Source organism: Lotus japonicus, chromosome 1 (assembly GCF_012489685.1).
Source record: "Lotus japonicus ecotype B-129 chromosome 1, LjGifu_v1.2".
Lineage (NCBI taxonomy): Eukaryota > Viridiplantae > Streptophyta > Magnoliopsida > Fabales > Fabaceae > Lotus > Lotus japonicus.
Genome location: NC_080041.1, coordinates 106,852,244 through 106,877,241, shown reverse-complemented (window position 1 = coordinate 106,877,241; position 24,998 = coordinate 106,852,244). Strand labels below are relative to the sequence as shown.

General features: G+C 36.9%; 3 protein-coding genes and 1 long non-coding RNA gene across 9 annotated transcripts; 3 read left to right on the top strand and 1 right to left on the bottom strand.

Moving 5' to 3' along the window:
* Positions 1-998: 998 nt before the first annotated feature.
* LOC130728847 (heat shock 70 kDa protein 4-like) lies at positions 999-7,134 on the top strand. 2 transcript variants are annotated; one of them, XR_009015803.1, is made up of 3 exons: positions 999-1,436; positions 1,519-4,095; positions 6,830-7,134. XR_009015803.1 is itself a non-coding variant. In XM_057580431.1 (2 exons), the coding sequence occupies exons 1-2, from the start codon at positions 1,217-1,219 to the stop codon at positions 3,183-3,185; spliced, it is 1,887 nt and encodes a 628-aa protein (XP_057436414.1). In that variant the 5' UTR covers positions 999-1,216; the 3' UTR covers positions 3,186-7,134. The 2 variants fall into 2 exon arrangements, 1 of the variants encoding a protein (XP_057436414.1); XM_057580431.1 differs by having other exon boundaries at positions 1,519-7,134.
* An 895-nt stretch (positions 7,135-8,029) lies between these two features.
* Positions 8,030-11,903, top strand: LOC130728861 (uncharacterized). 4 transcript variants are annotated; one of them, XR_009015805.1, is made up of 8 exons: positions 8,030-8,573; positions 8,859-9,126; positions 9,217-9,313; positions 9,403-9,609; positions 9,686-9,818; positions 9,891-10,097; positions 10,787-11,437; positions 11,522-11,903. XR_009015805.1 is itself a non-coding variant. In XM_057580448.1 (6 exons), the coding sequence occupies exons 1-6, from the start codon at positions 8,424-8,426 to the stop codon at positions 10,047-10,049; spliced, it is 1,014 nt and encodes a 337-aa protein (XP_057436431.1). In that variant the 5' UTR covers positions 8,030-8,423; the 3' UTR covers positions 10,050-11,903. The 4 variants fall into 4 exon arrangements, 1 of the variants encoding a protein (XP_057436431.1); XR_009015806.1 differs by having other exon boundaries at positions 9,891-10,956; positions 11,039-11,437; XR_009015804.1 differs by having other exon boundaries at positions 9,891-11,437.
* A 3,764-nt stretch (positions 11,904-15,667) lies between these two features.
* On the top strand, positions 15,668-20,364 carry LOC130728850 (heat shock 70 kDa protein 4-like). The gene is made up of 3 exons (XM_057580435.1): positions 15,668-15,714; positions 16,718-16,947; positions 18,593-20,364. Exons 2-3 carry the CDS (start codon positions 16,728-16,730, stop codon positions 20,221-20,223), a joined length of 1,851 nt encoding a protein of 616 aa, XP_057436418.1. The 5' UTR covers positions 15,668-15,714; positions 16,718-16,727; the 3' UTR covers positions 20,224-20,364.
* Positions 20,365-20,871: 507 nt separating this feature from the next.
* On the bottom strand, positions 20,872-24,467 carry LOC130728889 (uncharacterized). 2 transcript variants are annotated; one of them, XR_009015811.1, is made up of 3 exons: positions 22,938-24,467; positions 21,404-21,551; positions 20,872-21,217 (listed from the first exon to the last, which is right to left on the bottom strand). It is a non-coding gene; the product is annotated as an uncharacterized LOC130728889 (long non-coding RNA). The 2 variants fall into 2 exon arrangements; XR_009015810.1 differs by having other exon boundaries at positions 20,872-21,155.
* Positions 24,468-24,998: the final 531 nt, after the last annotated feature.

Genomic DNA, 24,998 nt, shown 5'->3' with positions numbered 1-24,998 from the left:
AGTATCCTGCTATAGTTTGAAGTTTGAACACAATCACAAGGTGGAGAAACATGACCCTTAGGCTCATTGGGAAAAAAATTGTTGATTAAATTACACTAAAATTGTAGATTAAGTTGTACTCCATTTTCTTTTTTCTTGAAGTTTCACTATGTAACTTACTCAAATATCTTACACTTTACCCAATTTATATCAAGTAGCACTACTGAGGGCTCGTTTGGTGGTCATAATAGCATAAAAGCAGAATATGATAAATGATTGGAAAAGGACAGGATATGATAAGAGCAGGATAGACTTTTATCCTATCTTACGTTTGAGGTGAACAAAATATTAATATGATATGATATAAACAATGAAAAATGTATCAAATATTCCTTTGAAATAAAAAAAATTCATAATATTCATAAGCTGATATCCTATCATGTCAGGATAATTTCTATCATAACTCTCCCTTCTAGATAACTTTTACACACGATAGACAGGATATAATAAGCGACATGATAGTGTTATCCTATCCTGCTGACGTAACAAACAATATATTACAGGAGGATAGAATTATTGCTATCGTATCATGTCTGTTTATCATGTCCATCAAACGAACCCTTAAAAACTTGTGACCGTTATAAATCATAGCTAATACATACAAACTAGATATTATACCCGTGCGTTGCACGAGTTTATTTACAATATTTTTTACCATTATATATAAATTATTATAGTTTAAATAAATAAAAGTTAAAATATTTTTTAATTATAACTTTAAGAAAATAAATAGGGTTAAGATATTTCAATAAATATAATTAGAGTTTTTTGTGTGTAAATAATTAATATTACTCAAATTTAATTATTCATATTTAATTATTATCGTAGAAATAACAATTTAAAAATTTATTTATTTAATAATATGAAAAATTATTAAGTTAATTTGAGGAGAGATATTTCTTAAGTTATACTTATAATAAAATCAAGGATAAGCAATAAATGTAGCACGGCTAGAAGTCAAAACCTGTTTTCCGAGATAAAGAGGCTCGCAGGTTTTTAATCTTTAATGCATTTACTTCGATCACAAAACCTGTTTTCCGAGATTATGTATGCCATTTCAATTTCAAATTTCAATTTCAAAAAAAAAATGTATGCCATTTCTTTCTGCACTTTATATCTTCCAAACCCTTAACTCATTTCTTTTGATCACAAACACAAATTTGGTTAGCCTGAAAGAATGACAGAAAAATATGCAGCATGCGCCATAGGAATTGACCTTGGTACCACTTATTCATGCGTTGGAGTGTGGCAGGAGCAACAAGATAGAGTGGAGATTATCCACAATGACCAAGGCAACAATACCACACCTTCTTTTGTTGCCTTCACAGATAAACAAAGGTTGATTGGGGAAGCTGCTAAAAATCAAGCTGCTACCAATCCAGACAACACTGTTTTTGGTAACTTTTTTCCTAAACTTTCCTTTCTGCCTACCTTGTGTATGATGAAATGACTAATTAAAATTATTACCAATTTTTGCAGATGCTAAGAGGTTAATTGGAAGGAAATTTAGTGACCCCATTATTCAAAAAGATATTTTATTGTGGCCCTTCAAAGTCATTGGCGATGTTAATGACAAACCCATGATTGTCGTTAGCTACAAAGGCCAAGAGAAGGAACTTTCAGCGGAGGAAATTTCATCTATGGTTCTCATAAAGATGAAGGAGATTGCAGAGGCATTTTTGGAGGCACCTGTGAAGAATGCAGTTGTCACTGTTCCTGCTTATTTTAATGACTCGCAGAGAAAAGCCACCAAGGATGCCGGTGCCATTGCTGGCCTCAATGTTATTCGTATAATCAATGAACCAACTGCTGCAGCTATTGCATATGGCCTTGAAAACAGAACACGTTGTGTTGGAGAAAGAAATGTTTTTGTGTTTGACCTTGGTGGGGGTACTTTTGATGTGTCTCTGGTTACAATTAAGGATAACGTCTTTGAAGTTAAGGCCACTTCTGGAAACACTCACCTTGGGGGAGAGGACTTTGATAATAGAATGGTAGAATATTTGGCAAGGGAGTTCAAGAAGAAGCACAAAATGGACATCAAGGGGAATGCAAAAGCTCTGAGGAAGTTGAGAAAAGCATGTGAGAGGGCGAAAAGGACACTCAGTTTTGCTGTTGATACCACCATTGAGGTAGACGCTTTATTCGAGGGAATAGACTTTAGTTTTCCAATCTCTCGTGGGAGGTTTGAGAAGATCAACATGGATCTATTTGAGGAGTGTATGGAGACTGTGGAGAGGTGTCTTACTGATGCTAAGATGAAGAAGAGTAGTGTGGATGATGTCGTTCTTATTGGTGGTTCTTCTAGGATTCCCAAAGTGCAGCAGCTATTACAAGATTTCTTCAATGGGATGGAATTGTGTAGGAGCATTAACCCTGATGAGGCTGTTGCATGTGGTGCAGCCGTCCAGGCTGCTTTGTTGAGCGAGGGCGTTAAGAATGTTCCAAAGATAGCTCTTTCGGATGTTACACCTCTTTCACTAGGTATTGCAGAAGAAGGAGATCTCATGAGTGTTGTGATTCCTAGGAACACTACCATTCCTGTGAAGAAAACAGAAGAATACGTTACAATTTATGATGACCAATCCAGCCTTTTAGTCGAGGTTTATGAGGGTGAGAGATCAAGAGCCAGTTATAACAATTTGTTGGGTTATTTTTATCTTACTGGCATTACTCCCGCTCCTCGTGGTCATCCTCATGATGTATGCTTCGCTATTGATGAAAATGGTATCCTCACTGTTTCTGCTAAGGAAAAAACTAATGGCAATATGAATGAGATTACCATAACCAATGACACAGGAAGACTGTCACCCGAAAAAATCAGAAGATTGATTGAAGAAGCTGAGAATTACAAGGCAGAAGATATGAAGTTCAAAAAGAAGGTTAAAGTAATGAAGGACATGGAGGATTACCTTTATGATATGAAAAAGCTTGTTACGGATAAGGGTGTCAGTTCTAAGCTTTCTACAGTGGACCAAGTTAAGATCAATTCAGCTATTGTAAAGGGAAAAATATTGCTTGGTGGTGACCAGCAGGAAGATACGTTTGTATTTGTGAACATGTTAAGAGAGCTTAAGAGCATATTTGAACCTGCAATGGCCAAGATTAATAATGGTTGGACTAATGAGGAAAGTGATAATGATTGATAAAATTTAGTTATTTGCATTGCATTAATCAATTTCAGCTTTTCATTTTAAATATTGGAGTTGCTTGTTTTGCTTGTTTGATTACTATAATGGGAACATACTTCTTTTTGTTAGTAGTATTTTCAGTTTCAATCACACTAGGCATGAAGCAAACAGAAATCTATGACAGCTTTTATCATAAATATTTTAATTATAGCAATTTGTATTCTGTGATTGACCATTCAAAATTGGTATGCTTAATTGATGTATATAATTCATGCTCTGTAACTAAAATTGTTCATAGAATTGACTATTGACTTCTACTGCAAGATGCTTGCTGTCTGAGTTAAGGTCTTAGCTTGTAGTTTTTCACTTCCTTTTCTGTTAAGTGTTCATAACTACCTTAGCTGAATGAGTTGTCAAAGATTTGGGTTGTGAATTCATATTTGATGGTCCATGCACTGAATCAATTGATACAAGTGTTAAGTTTGTACCTAAAATTCTGTTACTTTTGACATTCCTGCATCTTGAGTCACAGTTCTACCAAGAAACAAATACTGGTTGATATGACTGCAATGGTAATAATGATGTTGCTGCCAAGACTCAAAAACCCGTGATGTTGAAATTCTGAATTTTCTCTCCAAGTTCAAAACAACAATTTTTTTTGGGTGTGTAACAAGTTCTGTTTTTAAATTAGTAGATTTTCATACTGGTGAGTTTTCCTTTTCATTTTTTACATTTGACTAATTTTTTTCTACTGTAGGATCACTTTGTGGAATGTCAAAAAATGGCTATAAATCTGAATAACATTGGTTAAATATTGTCTTGCAGATATCCACTTACATGATCCTTGCTATTCCAAGCAATGCATCTGATAAATTGTCTCTCAGGTCAAGAACTTAGAGAAGAAGCATATAATTAGGCTCTCCAGGTGTGCTTACTTCTCGTTACCATATGCTATTATTCTCTTCTCAAATTTGAGGTTTCACTCTTCATCAAGAATTAGTTCAAACTTGTCTAAATGGACCTCATGTACGACTACGTTACTCTAGCTGATATCAATTTTCCGGACTCTGAATTAGTGATAGGAGAATACTAAAAAGCATGTCTTAGAACTGAATAAATTGCCTACGAGATTATGGTTTCCTTACTGCTAAAACTGCCTAAGAGATTCTGGGGTCCTTACTAGGTAGTTTGCTTATGATTTTGCTCCCTCCATTCCAAAAGTTTTGTTTCACTTATTTTCCAAAAGTCGTTGTTTTAGAAGTGAAGACTATTATACTACCATATCCTTATTTAATATTATATGCCTCACATATCATCATATTTTCACCTATCACAATCTTCACTAATTATCTAACCAATAACTATCATTCTTTTTAAAAAATAAAAAAAAAGAAACTGCGCGCTCTCTTTTTTTTTTGGTACCCCCAACTTTGCAAGAAAATCTACTGGCATGTTCCCCTCACGAGACAAATGCTCCAACAAAATCTCCCACTGCAATTGCAACAACCCTTTGTTGCAGCAATGATCGATGCAAAATGATGCCAAGGGGGGAACCACATCTCTGACTAGCTGGATCACTAACAAGGAGTGCGAAGAAATTGCCACTCACTGATATCCCTACTGCCAACAAAGGTGCAAGTCATGGAAAGTTGCTAACAATTCACCATTGGAGCCCAAAAAACTAAGGATCCAGCCACCACCACAGTCCCCGAGTAAACCCCTAAACCTAGCCTAGCCAGGATTACCAAGGGAGCATTTGTCCACATTCAACACAACCCAACCCAACAGTGGTCTCGACCAAGCGATCCACCAGGGTGAAGAAGACTGAGAAGCCTGGGATAAGGTGTTGGGAATGAAGGATAGTCTGCTACTCACCTTATGCATCATCGTACCGATAGGATGACCTTGCCCTTGGAACACCACCTTACAACGGTTCTTCCAAAGCTCCCACACCATCAGCGCAAAATGATCTCGAGCTTGGGGCGGAACACGACCATGGCCAGGGCCCAATAATCTGTTGAAACATTGAACTCAGAAGACAACAAACCCACCTACTTCCAAATCCGCCCCAAAGTTGGACAATCCCGCAAGCAATGTAACAGGGACCGACAACAATCTGCACAAGCTACAAATTGCCGAGCTAAATAAACCCCGATGATGAAGCACAAGCAATGGCACCATGGCAAGCTTGCCGAAGGAAGAAACAGAAAATCTCTGGAACCTGCAACTTCCAAATCCAATACCACACCCGGATCAAGAAGGAGAGAAACCTGCCCACGCAACCAACCATAACAACTCTTCACTAAAAAATATCCACACTGGCTATGGCCCCAAGCAACAACATCCTCCACATCTAGGCCCGACACAAAAAATAAAGAGGCAAGGTAGGATCACACATCATCAGAGAATATAAAAAAAAGCATATATAGTTAATGTTACCACTCACCAACACATCACACAACCTCAAATCTACATCAGAGATGTGCTCGAAGTCCACCAACTTACGAAGCACACCAAGATCACACCACCTCTTATACCAAAAGGAAACATGACCTCTACCAACACGAAAAACAAGTCTAGGACCAATGAGAGCCCAAGTCTTAAATATCGAACGAGCAAATATTGAACCTGTCGACGAAGACGCAACCCCAAAATCCGCAACCGAGGGATACACCGCACGAGATAACCTCACCTAAAGCTTCTTCTCGGAATGAAGCAAATTACAAACCTCTTTACTAAGGAGCGCAACATTTCTCCTCCTAGAAGTTCTGACACCATATGAACTCCTCGCCTATCATTGTTGCTCCAAAGAAAACGTCGAGCAATATAGTCCAACATGTTACACATAGATCTTGAAAACCACAGGATCTGCATATCATGAGTAGGAATAGAAGACAAGACTGGATTAATCAAGGTTATGTGCCCCGCTTTGCTAAGGTTCCATGACGCAAGATGCCTAGCCAGTAGCCACTTGATCAACAATGAAATCAAAATGTTTTCACTTTTAACGGCCACAAATAACAGATTACCCAAGGTACTTCTGAAATTTGAAGAAAATGGGATTGCAGTGATGGCTAGAATACTATATATCTTTGCTTGGGAGACTAAAGGAGAAACCAAAGCCCAAAAATTGTCCAAGTTGACTCTCAAACCAGAAGCCCGACAAAATAGATTCAGCACACCATGAACAACCCTAGCTTGAGATACTTTGACTTTGGAGAACAACAACAATCATCGACGAAAAAAAGTTGTGAAATCGCGGGCCCATTCCAGGAGATAGTCATCGACTGCCACTTATTCATACTAACCTAATGCATGATAACATGCGCTAACCGCTCCATACAAAGAACAAACAAGTATGGGGAAAGTGGATCACTTTGCCGCAAACCCCGCTTGGGAGACAAAGACGACAACCTAGCTCCATTCCAAAGGAGGGATATGTGACGACAAATAGTGCATAATAAGGTTAACCACACTAGAGGGAAAACCAAATGATACTAAAGTTTTCTTCAGAATCTCCTAACACACCCTATCATAAGCTTTATCAAGATCAAGCTTAAGGATCAAATTATTATTCACTTTCCTCTTATGCGTAAAATGATTTTGATATTAGTCAGATTGACTGGTCAATTGGTGGTGAGGATTCTATTCCATTTCAGCCACAGGACATGTTTGGAGGTGATGGACATGCGGTAAGTTATTCTTGGATGTTGGATCAGATAAAGTGAACCTTTCTCCTGCTAAGAGAAAGTCAGATGAGGATTGTGAAAGTGCTGCTAGCAGTACCAGCCCAAAGACCCCTGAAAAGTATGAAGATTGAGAAGGATTGAACTTGTAGAGAAGACTCTTCTAGGCTTTAGATTGAAAAATCATGTCTTTTTTAGTTTTTTAGTTTCTATTTTTCAATTTATGTAAGCAATTTTGTTTATTTCAATTTTTAAGTTATCATATTCGGTCTTTTCCTTGAGTTGTGTTGTGCACCCCTTGGATTTGTATGATTGTATCTATAAATGATATATTTTCATTAAAAAAAAAAAGATAATGCAACTCTTTGTATAAGACACAGAATAGTATAACTCAGCGAACGATCTTCTTGTACATACACATACACATCCACATCAAGGTCGAAATGGAACACAAAAAAGAAAAATAAGAGATAAGATATGTGATCACGTAAAAGAAAAAAGTGAGGTATGAATCAAACGCGTGGATTAGTGAATGATTGCACGTGAAGCATAGCAACTTCGTGGAAAGTGGAAATTTAGAGTATATTTGTCGTTTTTGTTTACGGTGCTTTGTTTATTACAGCAAAAGCTTGCCTTCAAAACACCCTGTTTGCTGGCTAGACCTTTCATCCCCCCTCCGGCCTCCCTATAGGCTATAGCAATGGCCCTCTATATATGAAGATGCAAGGAACATCCCACCGCGTCCTCAGCAGGAAGGGACAGTGTTATCAGACTCAACCCGGAGATTGACTTGGTCAGGACATTGGGTCAATGGGTCATTGGTCTGACCATTGGGTCACTGGTTGAACCGTTTGACTCGATTAATATTAAAAAAATTAAAAAATTCATAATAGCATAACTAAATATCACAAATGCAACTAGAAATAAATTATTTTTTCATCTACCTTTACTGCACCTATGTGACTACTTCTGCGCACTGCTCTACTGATGTTATTACTCTTGTGCATTGTTCAATGACAAGTCTGTCATAATGTCACTCTCTCAACTTTATTAATAATAATTAACTTAGTCAATTTTTTTTTATGGGAAAAGTAAAGTACCTTCTCGTTCTCGATGTGCCTACTACCTAGTCTCTCTAATTTAGTTTGCATCCCCCTACTATACAATGCAGGAGCCCTTCAAAAGAACCCATTGCATACGTGTCTGCACCGCGCCCCTTCTCAAGTCCCTTTGTCCACGTGTCAGTGCTACGGAGATTCACTATTTTTGGTCCTTTATATTGGTCCTTTATATACCATTCCCACTTGCTTTGATTTACAAGTATCCCGCTCAAATTGAAATTGGAATTTCAACTCAATCATCAATATTATGTCTGACTCACTGAGATACATGAGGCATGGTACAGGTGCTAAGTTTGTCCCCTAATAACTCACCTTTAATTATTCTGCTTAAAAAATTCCTTATTCCCATCATCCATGTTCCACATACCTCTCTATAAATACACTTGCTTCCACATATCAGTTCTCCACCAACCATCTGTTTTCCAATTAACAACTTAGTTGCTATCATGGCTTCTCAATTCGATGATGTGATTAATCTTCGACCTGGGAAGGAGACATGGAGGATGCTGGTCAAGATCATACGCATCTGGTATAGCCAGGGCTATACTAATTCCAAATTACCATTATCTCTGGAAATGGTTGTAATGGATGCCAAGGTAATTTAGCTTTGACATATTTTTTTTGGCTTTGACATTTTTTTTTGAAAGAAAAGTAATTCGTTTCATTTCTATGTAAAGAAGATACCCTCCACACATGTGTCCAAGTCCATCTGTAATGTTTGGCAGTACAGAGATTATTGCACCGTTACTTGACACAAGGCAAAAAAGAATTTGCAACTATATATTGGTTGCCCATATACAAAATTGAAAAAAGCAACATGAACTGAAGCACCATAATAATATCTTTTGTGTTTAACCATAATTACTGAATCTATTTGGCAGGGGGATAAAATACATGTCATCATTAGGAAGACAATCATGTATAAATTTGAGACGACTCTTATTGACGGAAACGTCTATAGCATGTCCTATTTTGAGGTTGCTGACAATACTGGGTTGTTCAAACCAACTAAACACCCCTACAAAGTTAATTTCCAGTTTAACACTGAAGTCCGCCCAATGAACCAAAATCCCATTTCTGTTGATCCTTATTCGTTCGTCCCTCTTGCTGACGTGATGTCTACCGCTTATGATACAAATTTTTTAATTGGTAAGAGTAATACAATTAATTTCCCAAAAATTTTAGGACATATCGGGTTAAATAATTTATATTAATAAGTGCTTTGTTTCATTATCTTAGACGTCATTGGAATCCTCACTGTTGTTGGAACTGAGAGGGTGATTGAAAGTCATGGAAAGAAAACAAAGATGAATGTCATTGAAATTGACTCTTATGGGTATTTTTGGCTTAATCACACATACTTTAAATATCTATTTAACACACTAATTATAATTTAAAAAGTAAAACCACTTACCATATATGTAGGGTCAAGATGGAGTGTGCCTTATTTGGACCCTATGTCGAAGATCTCAATCTGTTCCTTAATGGTGGTGAAATGGTGAACGTAGTTATTCTTCTCCAATTTGTCAAAGTCAAGACATGGCAAGGGAATTTGTCTTTGCAAAATGTGCATGGGGCTACAAAAATGTTGTTTAACCCCGCAGTCGACATAGCTGTGGCTGTCATGGAAAGGTATACTCATTAAATCCGGATTTTTTTACTATGGGTAACAATATTGTGACATAATTTTTTTTCATTGTGTTATTAGGTTTTCAGCAAGTAATGATACAGGATCGCAATCTCTAAGTCAGCTTCAAGATTCAAGCAAGGTTGTAGATGAAGAGGACTTCTTAATCTTAACCCCTCGAAAGACCATTGCGCAAGTCCATGACATGAAGGAGGTATCATTCTTTAATTTGTGAGGGATTATTGTTCGAAAATCATATCGTTGAATCTTTACATTTACCCTGCAGAATTCGGTGTGCATTGTATATGCCACTATCAGCTATGTAGAAGAGGGTATGGACTGGTGGTACACTGCATGTAAATGCAATAAAAAAGTTTATCCAGATGAAAAGATGTATTTCTGTGAGGTCTGCAACCGCCACGTTGTCCACGTTATCCCAATGTGATAGATTGTAATATCGTCCATTCCTTTGATATGGATTATTTCCATTAAGGTTAGACCAAACGACTTCCAACTTCACTAAGAATGTTGTGTGCACTGAGGTTTTTGATAATATATGAGCAGGATAGTATTGTAGTCCATTGGACGTATCTTTCAATTATTTAATTTGAAATCTCCCACATGGTTGACTTTGTTTTGAACTAATATCCTACAAAAGTAGTTATGATTTTATTCATACCATTAATTCTTCACTGCATGCATGAATCACGCATGCTGCATCTGACACTCTTGCTCCCTTTTTTCTTTTTCTAGCAAAATAATTGTACATGTCTTTTGAGCAAAAGTTCTCCTTTTTGTCTATATGGTGTTGTTTAAGTTTTAAGTCAATATAAACACTAATTTTATTTTCGTATCCCATTAGTCTAATTTTTTTTTTTTGGACGGATCTAATGTAACACGTAAATCCAAGTAGCTATTTTTTTTTTAATTTAATTGTGGTTTGAACGGCTAAATAGGGAAATAGTGGAATTTGGTTAATTGATATATTTTTATGCCCATCTAATGGATACAGTATTGTGTAATGGGAATCATAAGAATGATAGAATGGAGAATGAGAAAATAAAGCTAAAAGAGGACAGTTTAGACATGTAATATGAATTAGTTTAGAAAAGGTCTTTAAATGCAACCTACTGGTTAGACATTCATTACTTACATTCTTACTAAATATCAACTCAATAATAGGACTATGCTGTAAAAGTCCACAGTTGTGAGTCTATATATACCCTCCATACCCCCTACATCCCACACTTTGGCTGGATTGCCCTCCCATTTCCTAAACAATGGACCACATTCTGTCGGCGAATTTTGAAGCGTATGAGTCTGCATTTGCTGTTGTCAGTCGTCCTTACGAGGTTTGTTTGATCATCTAATGTTCATATCCATATCATATATATCACCAACTTATTAAATATTCAAAAATATTTTAAGTTGCAGATGACTGCTTCTGTGGCAGAATTTTTCGCAACAAGGTTTGATGTTGAACTTAGTAACAGGTGGTTGTTATTTGACCCTGTTGGTAATAGGAATTCTGTCCAATTTATTAAGTGTCCTGTTAAGCCACAAATTTCAACTGGGTGGTTTGAAATCCGTCATTTTTATGGATTGGAGGGGGTGAGATGGTGTATTTTGAGATATAAAGGAGGGTCTATGTTCGATCTATTTGTTTACGGTAGAAATTCACAAGAGATAGACTACCACAGAGGGCCTCGATCCAAACACTTAGAGTATCCCCCTATGTTAGAGCCCATTGTAACAAATGTGCCAGAATGGAGATTTTATCCATGTTATTTCACAGTGCAACTTACGGAAAGCCAGTCAAAAGGAAGCCAGTTGGTAATGTTTTAAATTGTAGGTTCCATTCTTAAAGTCATATAATTATTTTGAATATCTAATATCTATCCTTGGTTTCATATGCAGAATGTTCCTAAGCACATTGCTTACTACCTTCGTAACTCTGATGTTTTCCACTGGATTCTAAGAGGGCCATCTGGCATTCAAGTGTTATGTAGCATACTTGCACCAGAACGATTCAACTACGCTAAGATCGGTAGAGGTTGGAAACTCTTCTGTGAACTGCATTCTATACATACTGGACAAGTGGTATCTCTTCTTTTTTCAACCGAAGATATCAAACTGGTGGATGTTATTATCCACCCATATCAAGTGTAACAGCATTTGCCTTTATTTCGTTGCCACTTATGTATGATGTATCCATATATATGTATGGTAACAAGCTTCCATCTGATGTATAATCCATTAGGATTATTTTTTTTTATTGCAAACTTCCTGGTAACCAACGTATGCCTGCATATAATTGACTTATGCTTGCATATAATTGACTTAGGCATGTGCATTTGTTAACATGATGTTATCAAAGATTTAATTCAGGAGACAAAAAACAAAATAAAAATTACCAGATATGAAACACCGTGCATAGCACGGGCCTATATACTAGTTTTTTTATATGAGAAAAGCAAAGCACCTTCTAGAGCTTTAACATTCATCACTAATTACACAACCCAATCTTCTCCACTCTCTCCCACGCACACCCTTCCAAATTCAACCACTGTGTTTATTCCTTCTTCTCCACCTCCATTTTAGCAACCACTTCACCTCCACCATTGCATCTTCTCCTTTGCCTCATCCAACACCCAAAGTTGCAGCCACCATCAACCGCGAAGTCCATCTTTCTTGCTCCTCAAAAGCTTGTCTTGTTCACGCCAGCCTCGGTATCACGTTGCAAGCACCTTCCAGATGTAAGTTCGCTTTTCCACCATTCACGATCTGATGTAAGGAACATCCCACCGCGTCCTCAGCAGGAAGGGAGACTCTAGGTTGTTGCCTTTACCATGATCCTTTGTTGGGGATCTTGTCCACAAGCTGGCTTTGACACTCCCCATCCCATCTCACTGTACATACCAGAGATTCCCTGCATTATTGAAGTCAGGTCTTTCTCTGGCTTTGAGTGCTAGTGGGGTGGGTGGTCCACTAATTATCGTACTGCGCTAATTTCAAGCTGTGCTTCCCTTTTCATTATTACGTGTTGATTTTTAGTGCATGTACCACCAGTGGCGGAGCCAGGAATTTTGCAGAGCCTGGGCAAGGTTAAGCTTGAAAACCATAATCGGATATTCGGATACAAGTCATGTCAAATGACACCAAATTTTATAACAACAAATCCACATTAGTAAAAAATGAATGTGAAATTTAGTGCTAGTACGAACAGACGCTTCAATGCAAAATGTAAAGATGATTCTTCTGGATTGGGATGAAAAATTTTCATGTTAACTCAACTAAAATCCAGATTCCAATCAAAGTCTATTTTATCATGGTTGTTCCGGAACATGTCACCATTAGACATCTGCAAATAAGAAAATATGACATTTTCCATTTTTCAGATTGAGAAAATAAAAGGATACATAAAAACCAGTACCAATTCAACTTTTACCATGTGAAAGTCATTTAATGAATCATGTAAAGATGGTAAAAAAACTTATGAAGTTTCGTATCCATTTGTGAACATGAGATTGGAGAAAATGAAATTAAAAAGTATTTGATTTATTGCATATCACCAAAGACTTACAAGGATGCTTCTAGGCAGTGTTATAAAACTCGGCTCAGACCGGCCGGTTGAACCGGTCCGACCGGGAATCGGTCACCTGAGCGGTTCGAGTCGAGGATCGGATCGGCCATGCAATTGAACCGGTAAGAACCGGTATGACTCGGTCGGTTTACCTCAAAACCGGTGACTCGGTCGGTTTTTTACTGAACCGGAGAGTAGAAAAAAAAACGGCATTCTAGTATCCATTCTCTTTTAACAGATCTGCAACAAAGCTGTGTCATGGAGCTAGGGGCCGTCCTCACCGTGCTTGTCCCTGGGTTATCAATTTCCGGCCGTCCAAGGTTGCCACTCTTCTTTCCGGCCGTCACGAGGTTGTCTCTTTCTTGATTTTAACTTCTCTTCACCCACATCGCTTTGCTCCCGCACCTTCATTGTATTCTGTTGCTGCTGCATATTTGTGTGGCTGCTGTCCACTGTTTCTTTTCTTTAGTTACATATAGGGTAATGTTTCATCCACACCTCTCTTTTGAGGTGGAGAGGTGGAATGTTGAGAGAGATAGGAAGAAAAGAAAAAGTAAGAGAGAGAAAATATGAGATGTGATAGATGATAAGATGAGAGAGATAGAAATAAAAAGAGGTGGAAATTGAGTGTTTAAAAAATGAGGTATGTATATATCATTACTCGTTACATATATGATATTAGAAATTAGGGTTTTGTTTCCTTGGGCTCTAGCTAAAGTGCGGCCTTCTATTAGACTTTAGATTTACTTGGCCCAAAAACATGATCATATTATTTAAGAGTTTGAATGGGCCTAATATAAAACCAACAATTAGCTAGAGTACTATACAGGCCCTTACTCCCTTTTGCTAAATTAGTGGACAAAAGAAATCTTTTCTGATTTGTAGCAATAAGGTCCCAACGTGCATAATATTTTTATATATTATTACTTTAGGTAACCGTAATAAATTGCAAGGTTTTATTATGTAAATTATTTTTAGTTTATATAATTCTTATATGATGGTAATAATTTTAAATTTAGAATGTAATAGGCTAATTAGTGTTAATTTTTTATATTTTTTAATAAAGACCGAGTCAAACGGTTGAACCAGTGACCTAGTGGTTGAACCAGTGACCCATTGACCCAGTGCCCTGACCGAGTCAATGACCGGTCCGACTCTGATAACACTGCTTCTAGGCTTCTAGCCCTTATTAATTCAATGAAAAAAAAGAGAAAAAAAGAGATAAAAAGGAAGAAAAGGTATATAAAGGGTTTTATTTTGTCATAGAAAGGTATCCATTAGATTGAAAAAGGGCTCAGCCCAAAACAGCACAACAAAGGGAGTATTCCTTACAGGCCAAGCAACAAGACACGTAGGGGTTCACCACTTAAAGTTGTTGGGAAATATTAAAAAACTGCTAGTGGAGTAATAATTGAGCTGCTCTACCTCCAAACGGACCAATACTCGCACAGTACGGAATCCAAGTCTTGACCAGAGGAAAACTTGTAAGACCATCTCCAATGCTAGTTCTTATTTTTTAGTTCTTAGCACTATTCATGTGGGCCTGTATTGCCACATGTGTTTAAGCAACTCTCAAGTAATTTTGCTCCAACCATGAGTTCTTAGTTATTAGTTCTTACCACTATTCATTTGGTCTCACCAACCACATTATTTATACTTTTTATTTTCATAAAGTAATAAAACAAAACTCATAAAGTAATAAAATAATTTGGATGAGAGAGAAATAATTAATATTTTAAGCTAAGAACTCAAAAAGCAAAACTTCTTATATAAGAACTGAGTTCTTATTTTTAAGAACTAAGAAGTCCATGTCAGCACCTCCAATGGTAAAATTCTTAGTTCTTAGTTCTTAACTCTAAATTGACTAATGTGACATAAAAAGATATGAGTCATTGATCATGTGTCAAACCAACGTGGCAAAAATGATGACATTTGAACTTTTCCGTCTCAGGGACTAACGGAAAACTAAATCAAGGACCAACTTGACACATGGTAACACATTCAGGGACAAAAAAAGACTATTTCCAAAGTATAAGGACTGGACCGTGATAAATGAACACATTTAGGGACCAAAATGACCTTTATTAGAAATTGGGAGGCCTATACTCAACCACAAAAGCTAGCTCAAGAGTTGAGGTTTGCACAACCCTTATAAACACTTGATTGGCCTTATCTCTAGCCAATGTGGGACTTCTAACACACCCCCTCACGTCCAGGATTTGAACAGACTGGAACGTGGGAACAACAACGGGTGACCCAAATATGGGAGGTCTCCACACAACAAATGGATCTAGGATAGGCTCTGATACCATATTAGAAATTGGGAGGCCTATACTCAACCACAAAAGCTAGCTCAAGAGTTGAGGTTTGCACAACCCTTATAAACACTTGATTGGCCTTATCTCTAGCCAATGTGGGACTTCTAACAACCTTTTTACTCTATAAATAGTGAAAGAAGAGAGGAAAACGAAAAACACTCAAAAAGAACCAAGGTCTCTAGCATTTTAAGATTTTGGACTGCAAAGATGTAAGATATCTCATCTATCAATGTTATTCCTTTCGCCTTTTCTTGTTTTGATGTTGCTTGTTCTGCTCTCTCCAGCCATGTTAAGAATGCAATGAATTGTTAGTTAGCTATTTATTTTTTAAGTTTGTTCCCGAGCTTGAATTCACTCCAATTTTTATCTTGTACATATTGGCCATCTTTTCTGGCTCTTATAGTCAACCAAGGAATCATAACCAGCATTAAACACAGTAAAATTAACACTTTGGCCTATACGACCTTAAACCCCCATCCATATAATTTTCTGAAATCCCTTTTGAGTTCCTTACAAATTCAAGGCCAAAATTTAACAGAACAGAGTTCGTCTTCCATTATCTATCCAACCAAGTCGCGAGTCCCCGGATAAGGATATTGGGAGCATGTAGTGCTGTTTTTTTGTCTTCTTTAGGCTTTGGTTTTGGCTGGAGTTGCTTTGTTATTTCTTTTGTTAAGTCTGTTGGGGTGGTTTTTTCCTCTTTTGGCGGGCTCTTTGCTCAGGCTAGAGTCTTTTTGATTAGCCTTTTATTGAGAGGTTTTGTATCTCGATAACTCATCATTTCAATAAAACTTTTGCTTTAGAAAAAAAAGATTTTGGGTTGTGGTTGCCATGTTAACATTTTATATATTTCTCCCTTCATACATACTCCTTCCAATCATTTTTATAAGAAAAACTTTAACAAAATCACACAAATCAATGAAACTAATATTGGGTGCTTGTAATTTCCCTTTAAATTTTTGTATGAGGAATGAGTCTCTTTGCATTTGAATGAATTATTTGACTTAATTTTGTAATAGTATTTTTTATAAAAATGAAAAAAAAAATTTCAAAGTGTTTCTTATAAAAATGATTGGATGAAGTATTAAATAAATGTGAATTAAAACCGTTTTAAATCTTACTCACCGTTTTAATTTTTCATAAATTTCTCATTGATGAAAACCAAAATGGGTTCTTCTATGGTACTAAATAGCTTCCTGCGTCTGACTGCAGTTGAAAGAGAATGGCAAGGCAAGATGAGGGATTGGTGATAGGAATCGACCTCGGCACGACGTACTCATGTGTTGCAGTATGGGAAGAGCAACACTGTCGAGTGGAGATCATCCACAATGACCAAGGAAACAAAACCACTCCTTCTTTTGTTGCTTTCACAGATCACCAAAGATTGATTGGCGATGCTGCTAAAAATCAGGCTGCAACAAACCCAGCAAACACTGTCTTTGGTAATAAATTTTTCTTTTGTTAATGGACTCATTTCAATGATTATTTTGATGTTGCTTTTAATTGAACAAATATATGGTCACATTTTTTTATAAGCAAAGTGCATTATAGCAAGCACAAGCGTGCTTGAATCCTATAACAAATAGGCTTAATTGCACTTTTCGTCCCTCATCTATACCTCTTGTGCAAATTTGGTCCCCTTTGTTTAAAAGGAGCAATTTTGGTACATCAAAGAATAGGATGTGACAATTAGGTCCGCCGTTAGCTTCCGTCCAATTTTAAACGGAATATTCTTATTGAGATTTTTTTTATTACACCACCATAACACATCAGCAAATAAAATAAAATAAAATAAAATAAAATAAAATAAAATAAAATAAATAAAACAAATTAAATAAAGAATGAAATTAAACGTATTGAACCCTAATCCCAATTTTCCCCAGCCACCATCACTCTCAACTCCCTTGAATCCTCCATCATCCACAACCAACATTTTCCTCCACCTTCGAGCATCTTCATCGTCCTCCCCTTCATCTTCACACACGTAGAGAGACAAATCCAGATCGAGAGAATCGGTGGTGCGTCTCCAAATAGAGAGAAAATGTCGGTGCTTCTCCAGATCGAGAGAAAGGGAAGCGGGGAAAGGGTGGACGCACAACAAGGAGAGAGACTTGATGCGAGCTTTGATGGTGTTGGTGAAGATGGTGCGGTGCGTGATGCCATGGCCAAGGAGCGGTTCTGTCAACGACGACCATGGTCTGAACCTCGACTGTGGGCTGGATCGAGGTTGCGCGGCGGTGACAAAAGTATGCTCTGCGGCGAAAGTTGGTGGCTGAGATGAGATTAGGGCCTCTGTTCTTTATGGTATGTTGGAATTTATGTTGTGGTTCCAGAATTTATGTTATGGGTTTGAATCAGATGCAATTTCAGATTGGAATTTGTGGTGGTGAAAAGTTTTGCAGCAGGGCTTAGTGGTGGAGAAGAAAGAGGTGATATGCAGAGGATTGCTTTGGGTTTATTGTTTGGATCAGCAAGGATAAGTTGAAAGGTTTTTGTTGTTGATTAATTCCAGATGAAGATGGAGGTTTTTTTTTTGAACGTATGAAGATGGAGGTTGATTAGATTAATAATTTGATTACGATTAAAGTTAAATAAATTTTGATTTTTTTGATTTTTAAATTTTAATTACTTTTATGTTGTATTACGTGGAGTCCTAGTGGCATCTAAGTGGCAAAATGTGTTAGGGCCACGTTATGAATGAGCGCCACGTATGAAAAATCTGTTAGGAATTGAACGGAATCTAACGGAAGGATCAAATTGTCACAAATTGATCTTTGATGTACCAAAATTGCTCCTTTTAAATAAAAGGGACCAAAATTGCACAAGAGGCATAGATGAGGGACGAAAAGTGCAATTAAGCCTAACAAATATATGGCAACATAACTCATGATTGTTACCTTTACGGCAAAAAATATCATTTTATCAAGTGCTCAAGTTTGCTCTCTAACTTTACCTTGTTTCAAATTATTTCTTTCAAGTTATTAAATTAATAGTGTTTTGTTTTCTGCTAGGCTACCTTGACTTGATTAACATCATTAACAAATAATTCCTAACTTGTTCCTATGTGACACTGATTATGTTTTGAAGATGGGAAGAGGTTAATTGGAAGAAAATATAGTGATCCAGTTATTAAAGATGATCTAATGTTTTGGCCATTCAAGGTCATTGCTGGTGCTGATGACAAACCCATGATCATTATTAAGCACAAGGGACAGGAGAAGCATATTTCTGCTGAGGAAATTTCTGCCACAGTCCTGACAAAGATGCGCGAGACTGCAGAGGCATATCTGGAGTCACCAATAAAGAATGCTGTTGTTACAGTGCCTGCTTATTTCAACGACTCTCAGCGCCAAGCTACGAAAGATGCTGGTACCATTGCTGGTCTAAATGTTGTAAAAATAATCAATGAGCCTACTGCTGCAGCTCTAGCATATGGACTTGAAAAGAGGGCTAATTGTGTTGGAGAGAGAAATATTTTCGTCTTTGATCTTGGTGGTGGAACATTTGATGTGTCACTCCTCACCATCAAGGGTGAAATCTTTGAAGTCAAAGCCACTGCTGGAGACACGCACCTTGGAGGAGAAGACATTGATAACAGAATGGTGAACTACTTTGTTAAGGAGTTGAAGAGGAAGAACAAAGTGAACATTACTGGGAATGCAAGAGCCTTGAGAAGGTTGAGAACTGTATGTGAGAGGGCAAAAAGGACACTTTCATTTGCCATTGATACTACCATTGAGGTAGATGCTATATTTGAGAGCATTGACTTGTGTTCATCAATTACTCGCGCCAGATTTGAGGAACTCAACATGGACCTCTTTAAAAAGTGTATGGAGACTGTTGAGAGGTGTCTTAATGATTCTAAGATGGACAAAAATAGTATCCATGATGTTGTCCTTATTGGTGGCTCTTCTAGGATTCCCAAAGTGCAGCAGCTATTGCAGGACTTCTTCAGTGGAAAGGAACTATGCAAGGGGATCAATCCTGATGAGGCTGTTGCTCATGGTGCAGCTGTCCAGGCTGCGTTGTTGAATAAAGGCATTAAGAATGTTCCAAACTTGGTGCTATTGGATGTGACACCACTTTCACTTGGTATATCGGTAAAAGGAGGTCTGATGAGTGTGGTGATTCCAAGGAATACCACTATTCCTTCGAAGAAGATAGACACATACTTAACTAGTGAAGATAACCAAACCAGTGTCCTGATTGAGGTTTATGAGGGTGAGAGGAAAAGAGCCAGCGATAACAACTTGCTTGGTTTGTTTAACCTTAATGGCATTCCTTCTGCTCCTGCAGGCCATCCTTTAAATGTATGCTTCGATTTAGATGCTAATGGTATCCTAAATGTCTCGGCTGAAGAAGAAACCACTGGTATTAAGAATGGGATTACCGTAACCAATGACAATGGAAGACTATCTTCTGAACAAATTATGAGATTGATTCAAGAAGCTGAGAAACACCGGGCTGAAGATAGGATGTATGAGAAGAAAGTTGAAGCAATGAATGCTTTGGATGACTATGTTTACAAGTTAAGGAATGCTATAAAGGATATTGATAGAAGTTCTAAGCTTCGTCTACAAGATAAAAGTAAGATCAGAGTGGCAGTTACAAAGGCCAGAAATTTGCTTGGTACTAGCGACCAGACAGAGACAGAGGTGTTTGAAGATTATTTGAATGAGATGGAGGGCATTGTAGAATCCATTGTCAAGATTGACTAGTTACTTTCTTCTTCTGTTTTGTATTTGGTCCAATGTTACTTTATAGATTATGTGATGGGTATGAAATATCCAAAACTGCGTGTACCATATTATCTATACAAACTCCTTTGATTTCTGTTTTTGGAATCGAATTCAAGCTAATCGGGAGAACATGGAACAAGTTGCTTGCATAATTTATACTTATATGGAGTTTAAAGCAAGTAAAGAAATGAAGCTCATGTCAATTGGAAAAATCCCAGATTCAGAGTTAACGACCACAAAGGCAATTTATGCTGCTATATCCTTCTTGGCCAATTCTCCATAAAAATAACTCCTCCTTGTTTTCTACTAAGATATTTGCGAAACATTGTTTCTGTTGTCATCTAAGCAATTATATAGGACCAAAATTCTTGAGGTCACATAGAAAAATTATTAGGCTTTCTAAGAATTGTGTCTGCTTGTTAACAAGTTCAGAGTTTACGAATTTATGTTTCCAAATATGCAGTATGGCTGCTACGCTTTTCCAGACATGTTTTTCTAATTATGGATGATATAACTTTAAACAACACTCAAAAACTCGGCCCCCCTGGGAGTCCAGTTGCATTTTCCAATATAGAAAGAAGCAATGTGTTTAGTTGCATGTTTGTTTCTCCGTTTGCACCATCCCAATCCAAACATGATTTCACATACCACCCTTAACACACAAACAGAGAAGCAGGATTTTATAGCGTTGAGTTGATGTAGATCAACTTTAAGTTCAACTGAAATACAACTGCACACTAAGTTGCTATGCAAAGAATTTGTAAGAAAAGCAAAAAATGAACCTGTAAGCACCCGCCATCCTGCATGTCATCGTAGCATCCAATAGGCTGACCATCACCCATGGGGCCATGAGACCAAAGTACATTGCTCGTCCTATCAGCTCACGATCGAATGCCACATTCATTCCACACCTGGGAAACGAAGTTCTCTTTGGTATGGTCATAACTCATAAGTCATAACCATATCCACATACCTCAAGCATAATAATCACAAGACTTAGAATCAAACTGACATATAAGCTAATAGTTTTTTTAATTTGTTCATAAGAGTACAAGCACAACTAGTACCTAGTGTTTCTCTCATGAGGCTTCACATCAGTATCAGCTATTGATGCATATCAGCAGACAACTACAAAAAAATTTGAAATCTGAGTGATTACCTAAATATCCAAGCTGTCTCTTGTGATCTTTATTCCATCCAGATTCACCCCTTCACGTTTCAATAGAGTTCCTAAACATATTGGTCCTCGAATAACTCCTAATAATAGCATTCCACACAAACACATCCGGGTGGGCAAAATCATCAAACTGTTTACGGGCATAACAAATTCTTTCAATAGTTGTGATAACCTCAACATATCTTCCAGCAACCACAACATATATAAACATTTAAAACCAGTAAATAGCATGAAAATATGATCTAACTTTATCATATAAAAAATAAAAACTAAAATGAATGAAATGTATAAGGTGCATCATTTTAAAAGCTGTCAACTGATTAACCATTTTATTTGACCGTTAGAAATAATATTAGACAAAGTTAACGACATGTCCAAGGTGAGAAGCTGATGAAGAACAAAGATGTTTGACAAGCTTGAGGTACAAGCAGCATGTGGGTTGTTGTTTGCAAGATGGTGAATGAAGAGTGAAGACGTCACTTTTGTGCTCTTGAAAACACTCACATCAATTGGATCTGGTGTAAAGGAATGGATCAGATGATTTTATTCCTCAAAAAGCACCTACAAGTACTCCTAGAATCGTGCCTCTAATTACAGCTGGAGATTCTATCTATAATTACATAATACCTTAAATACAACATGTCTAACTACAACAAGAATCAATTCTAACTAGACTTAGACCCGCGCATCGCGCGGCTGCTAAAATTAATTTCTTTCTTATCAAGTTAAAGTGGTACATGTTAGTTTGTTAAAAATACCAATGAACCATTAAAATGTGTATATTGTTTTAGTAAAGACCTCTCTTGTCGGCATGCATTTTTTGGTGAGTACAATTTGAGCTTTTTCTACATTCACTTTCCTTCTTTTCTTTTATGGAAGATCTTAATTTAAAGCATATATAAATATAATAATTTTTTTTGTTATTTAATGTGAAATTTGATGGGTAGTGATAGAGTTTGTGTGTTTTTTTTTTCTTTCTTGTAGCATACTCTTGAAAAAAAAAATATTATCACAGCAATTGAAAAGCATAACTTGCCCGTGATCAAAACCACTTGCCCGTGATCAAAACCACTATCAGACATAAAGAATCCATATACAACTTGTACATGACTATAGTCCAATGTTCAATACGGACACATATTTTAAATAAATAATTTGTTTAGATTGGTTTCATGATGAATGACCCTTGATGTATTCAGCATGTTTGTTGAAATGCTTAGGGCATCACAATATTAGTGTGCATGAAGTTTGTAACTTCAAAATTCCAAAATCAAACCTCTTACAGCATAGCACAATACTTATGACCACATTTAATTCAAGAATAACAACTCAAACCTATTTTTAACACAGCGTCATGTTTTTTGACTAAAGACTCTACTGCACAAAGGCAAAACCAAAAACCAGGAGCAATTGTCACACGAATATGTTGGTCACAAGTGTTGTATAAATAAGCCTTGTGCTGAAACAGGCACTTAAAACTAAGAAAGTTATGCAAAAGCTAAATAAGCAGATGAACCTCTATCAATCAAACTTGTTTATGGTCTTAACTCTGGACCCTTGACTCCCCCTGGTCTTCTGCTGCTGCTCTTAGTTTCTTTTTCCCCTCTGTTTTGAGGCTGTTGTTTGCTGTTTGCTTTGCTCTGCTTTGTGCCTTTGTTGTCGTTTTGTTGGCTAGTTGGTATCTTCCGGAATGCTGGCCCTTTACGGCCCTTGATGCTCAACCAGCGACCTCTAATATGCAGTCCTGGTGCGCTCTTCCTGTGTTTGTTCTTGGCTGTTACATCTGTCTCGTTTTGCTCTATGGCTGCTGCTTATTTCTTTGTGCTTCTGGTTTGGGTTTTAGTGATTTTGCTGTAGTTGCTGGTTGTTTCTCGTTTCCCACTGTTGTCCCAATCATGTTATTGTACCATGTCTTTTGTCTTTGGATCCTTTTGATGTTCACTCTTGCTTTTATTTATGTCTTGTATTCCTCACTTGGGAGAGGTTTTTTCCCTTGGACTGTTTCTTTTTAATCAATCCTTCTCTTTTCTAAAAATACTAATGGACCCTTGACTAATTAAGTAAAAATTGTATCAGTAAAAACATCTAGAGTTCAAATAAGCCATTGTAAGGAAGGTTGAAAGTACATGATAAATTAGAACCTCACTTGAACTGGAAAATATATGCAGCATATAGACATCCACTTGAGCTTCAACAGTTAGAAAACGCGGAAGAGTGCTCACACATTCTATAGAAAGAAACCATTTCCTCAAGTCCTCCCTTGACATGGGAGTCAGTAATGGAGTAATTTAGTACAAATGAAATAATTTTGAAATGTATTTAGATTCTCATCATTGTAATGTTTCTTTAATCTACGCTAATATGTTTCAGGTTGTTCTTGTTCCTTATTTTGGTGTTTGTAAATTGTCATTCAGGAAAAATTAGTGTTTTAAAAATACAAGGGTGTTAATGGTCTTAGTTTCTCATCATTACCAATTTGAAGAAACACATACAGATATACATGATTTGGATACAATATTAAATTAAAAAAATAAAGAACTGATTGCATGTTTAAGATCTTCAATTCAATACTACACTAAAGTTACCGCAAGCCTGGAACCAGAAATTAACTGAAGTAAATTCTTCGGTGTGCTCTAGAAATTTAACCAAAAATAAAAAGAAAGATATCAGGAGCACCGGACAGAGTTAAAAGCGTAATAGCTTATCCAAGGCATGAGCGATCACTGGAAGCATATGGTTGCTTTGCGCAATGAGCAGATCTCTAGAATTGGAAGAAGCAGAGAACATGATAGTTGAAAGAAGGAGGAAGAAATCTGACCTCGAAGGCGAAGGATGCCCAATGACTCGAATTGGGGAACAGAGCGAGCGATACAATGGAGACACGCTTTCCTTCTTCTCTTGTAGTGAGGAAGCCAAAACCGTAAAACTGCGAGTTTGAGGGGGACCGTTTGAAGAATATAATTGCAAGGCGAGGTCGGGGATTAATTACGAGAGATGAGATCAAAGGGTTGAGAAATCAGAATGTGGTGAAGAAAGAAGAAACCTCACACGTAAGCTAATAATCTCATGTGGCAAGTTAAGGTGAGAAAAAATTGATGAGTTGTCGGCGCTACATTACGCGCTTCACAATTCCTATATTATAATAGAAATAGATAGATAGATATGGAAAGAAATCAAATCTGATGTCTATAGAGAGAGGTCAAATGTGATGCAATTACCAAATACCAGTGTTTTTTACCCGTACGTTGCGCAACGATTTAATTTATTGTATAGATGTCAGTAGAAATATGTTTTTACTTGATTTAGACTCTTTCTAATAAGTACTTTAAAAAAAAGACTCTTTCTAATAAGTAGAACATATGTGAAACCAAAAATATGTTTCAAATATATAGATTAATAGACCACAGCAAAAATATTAATTTGATGAGGTTGTATAGACCTCGCAATGTCAACATTTGAATAGTAATAAGAACCAAGTTTTTAAGGAATGCATTACATTGAAATCGAAATAAAATAAACATAACAACGACAACAACATGAACGCTTATTAGAAGTTGCAGTCCATGATTAATGATAA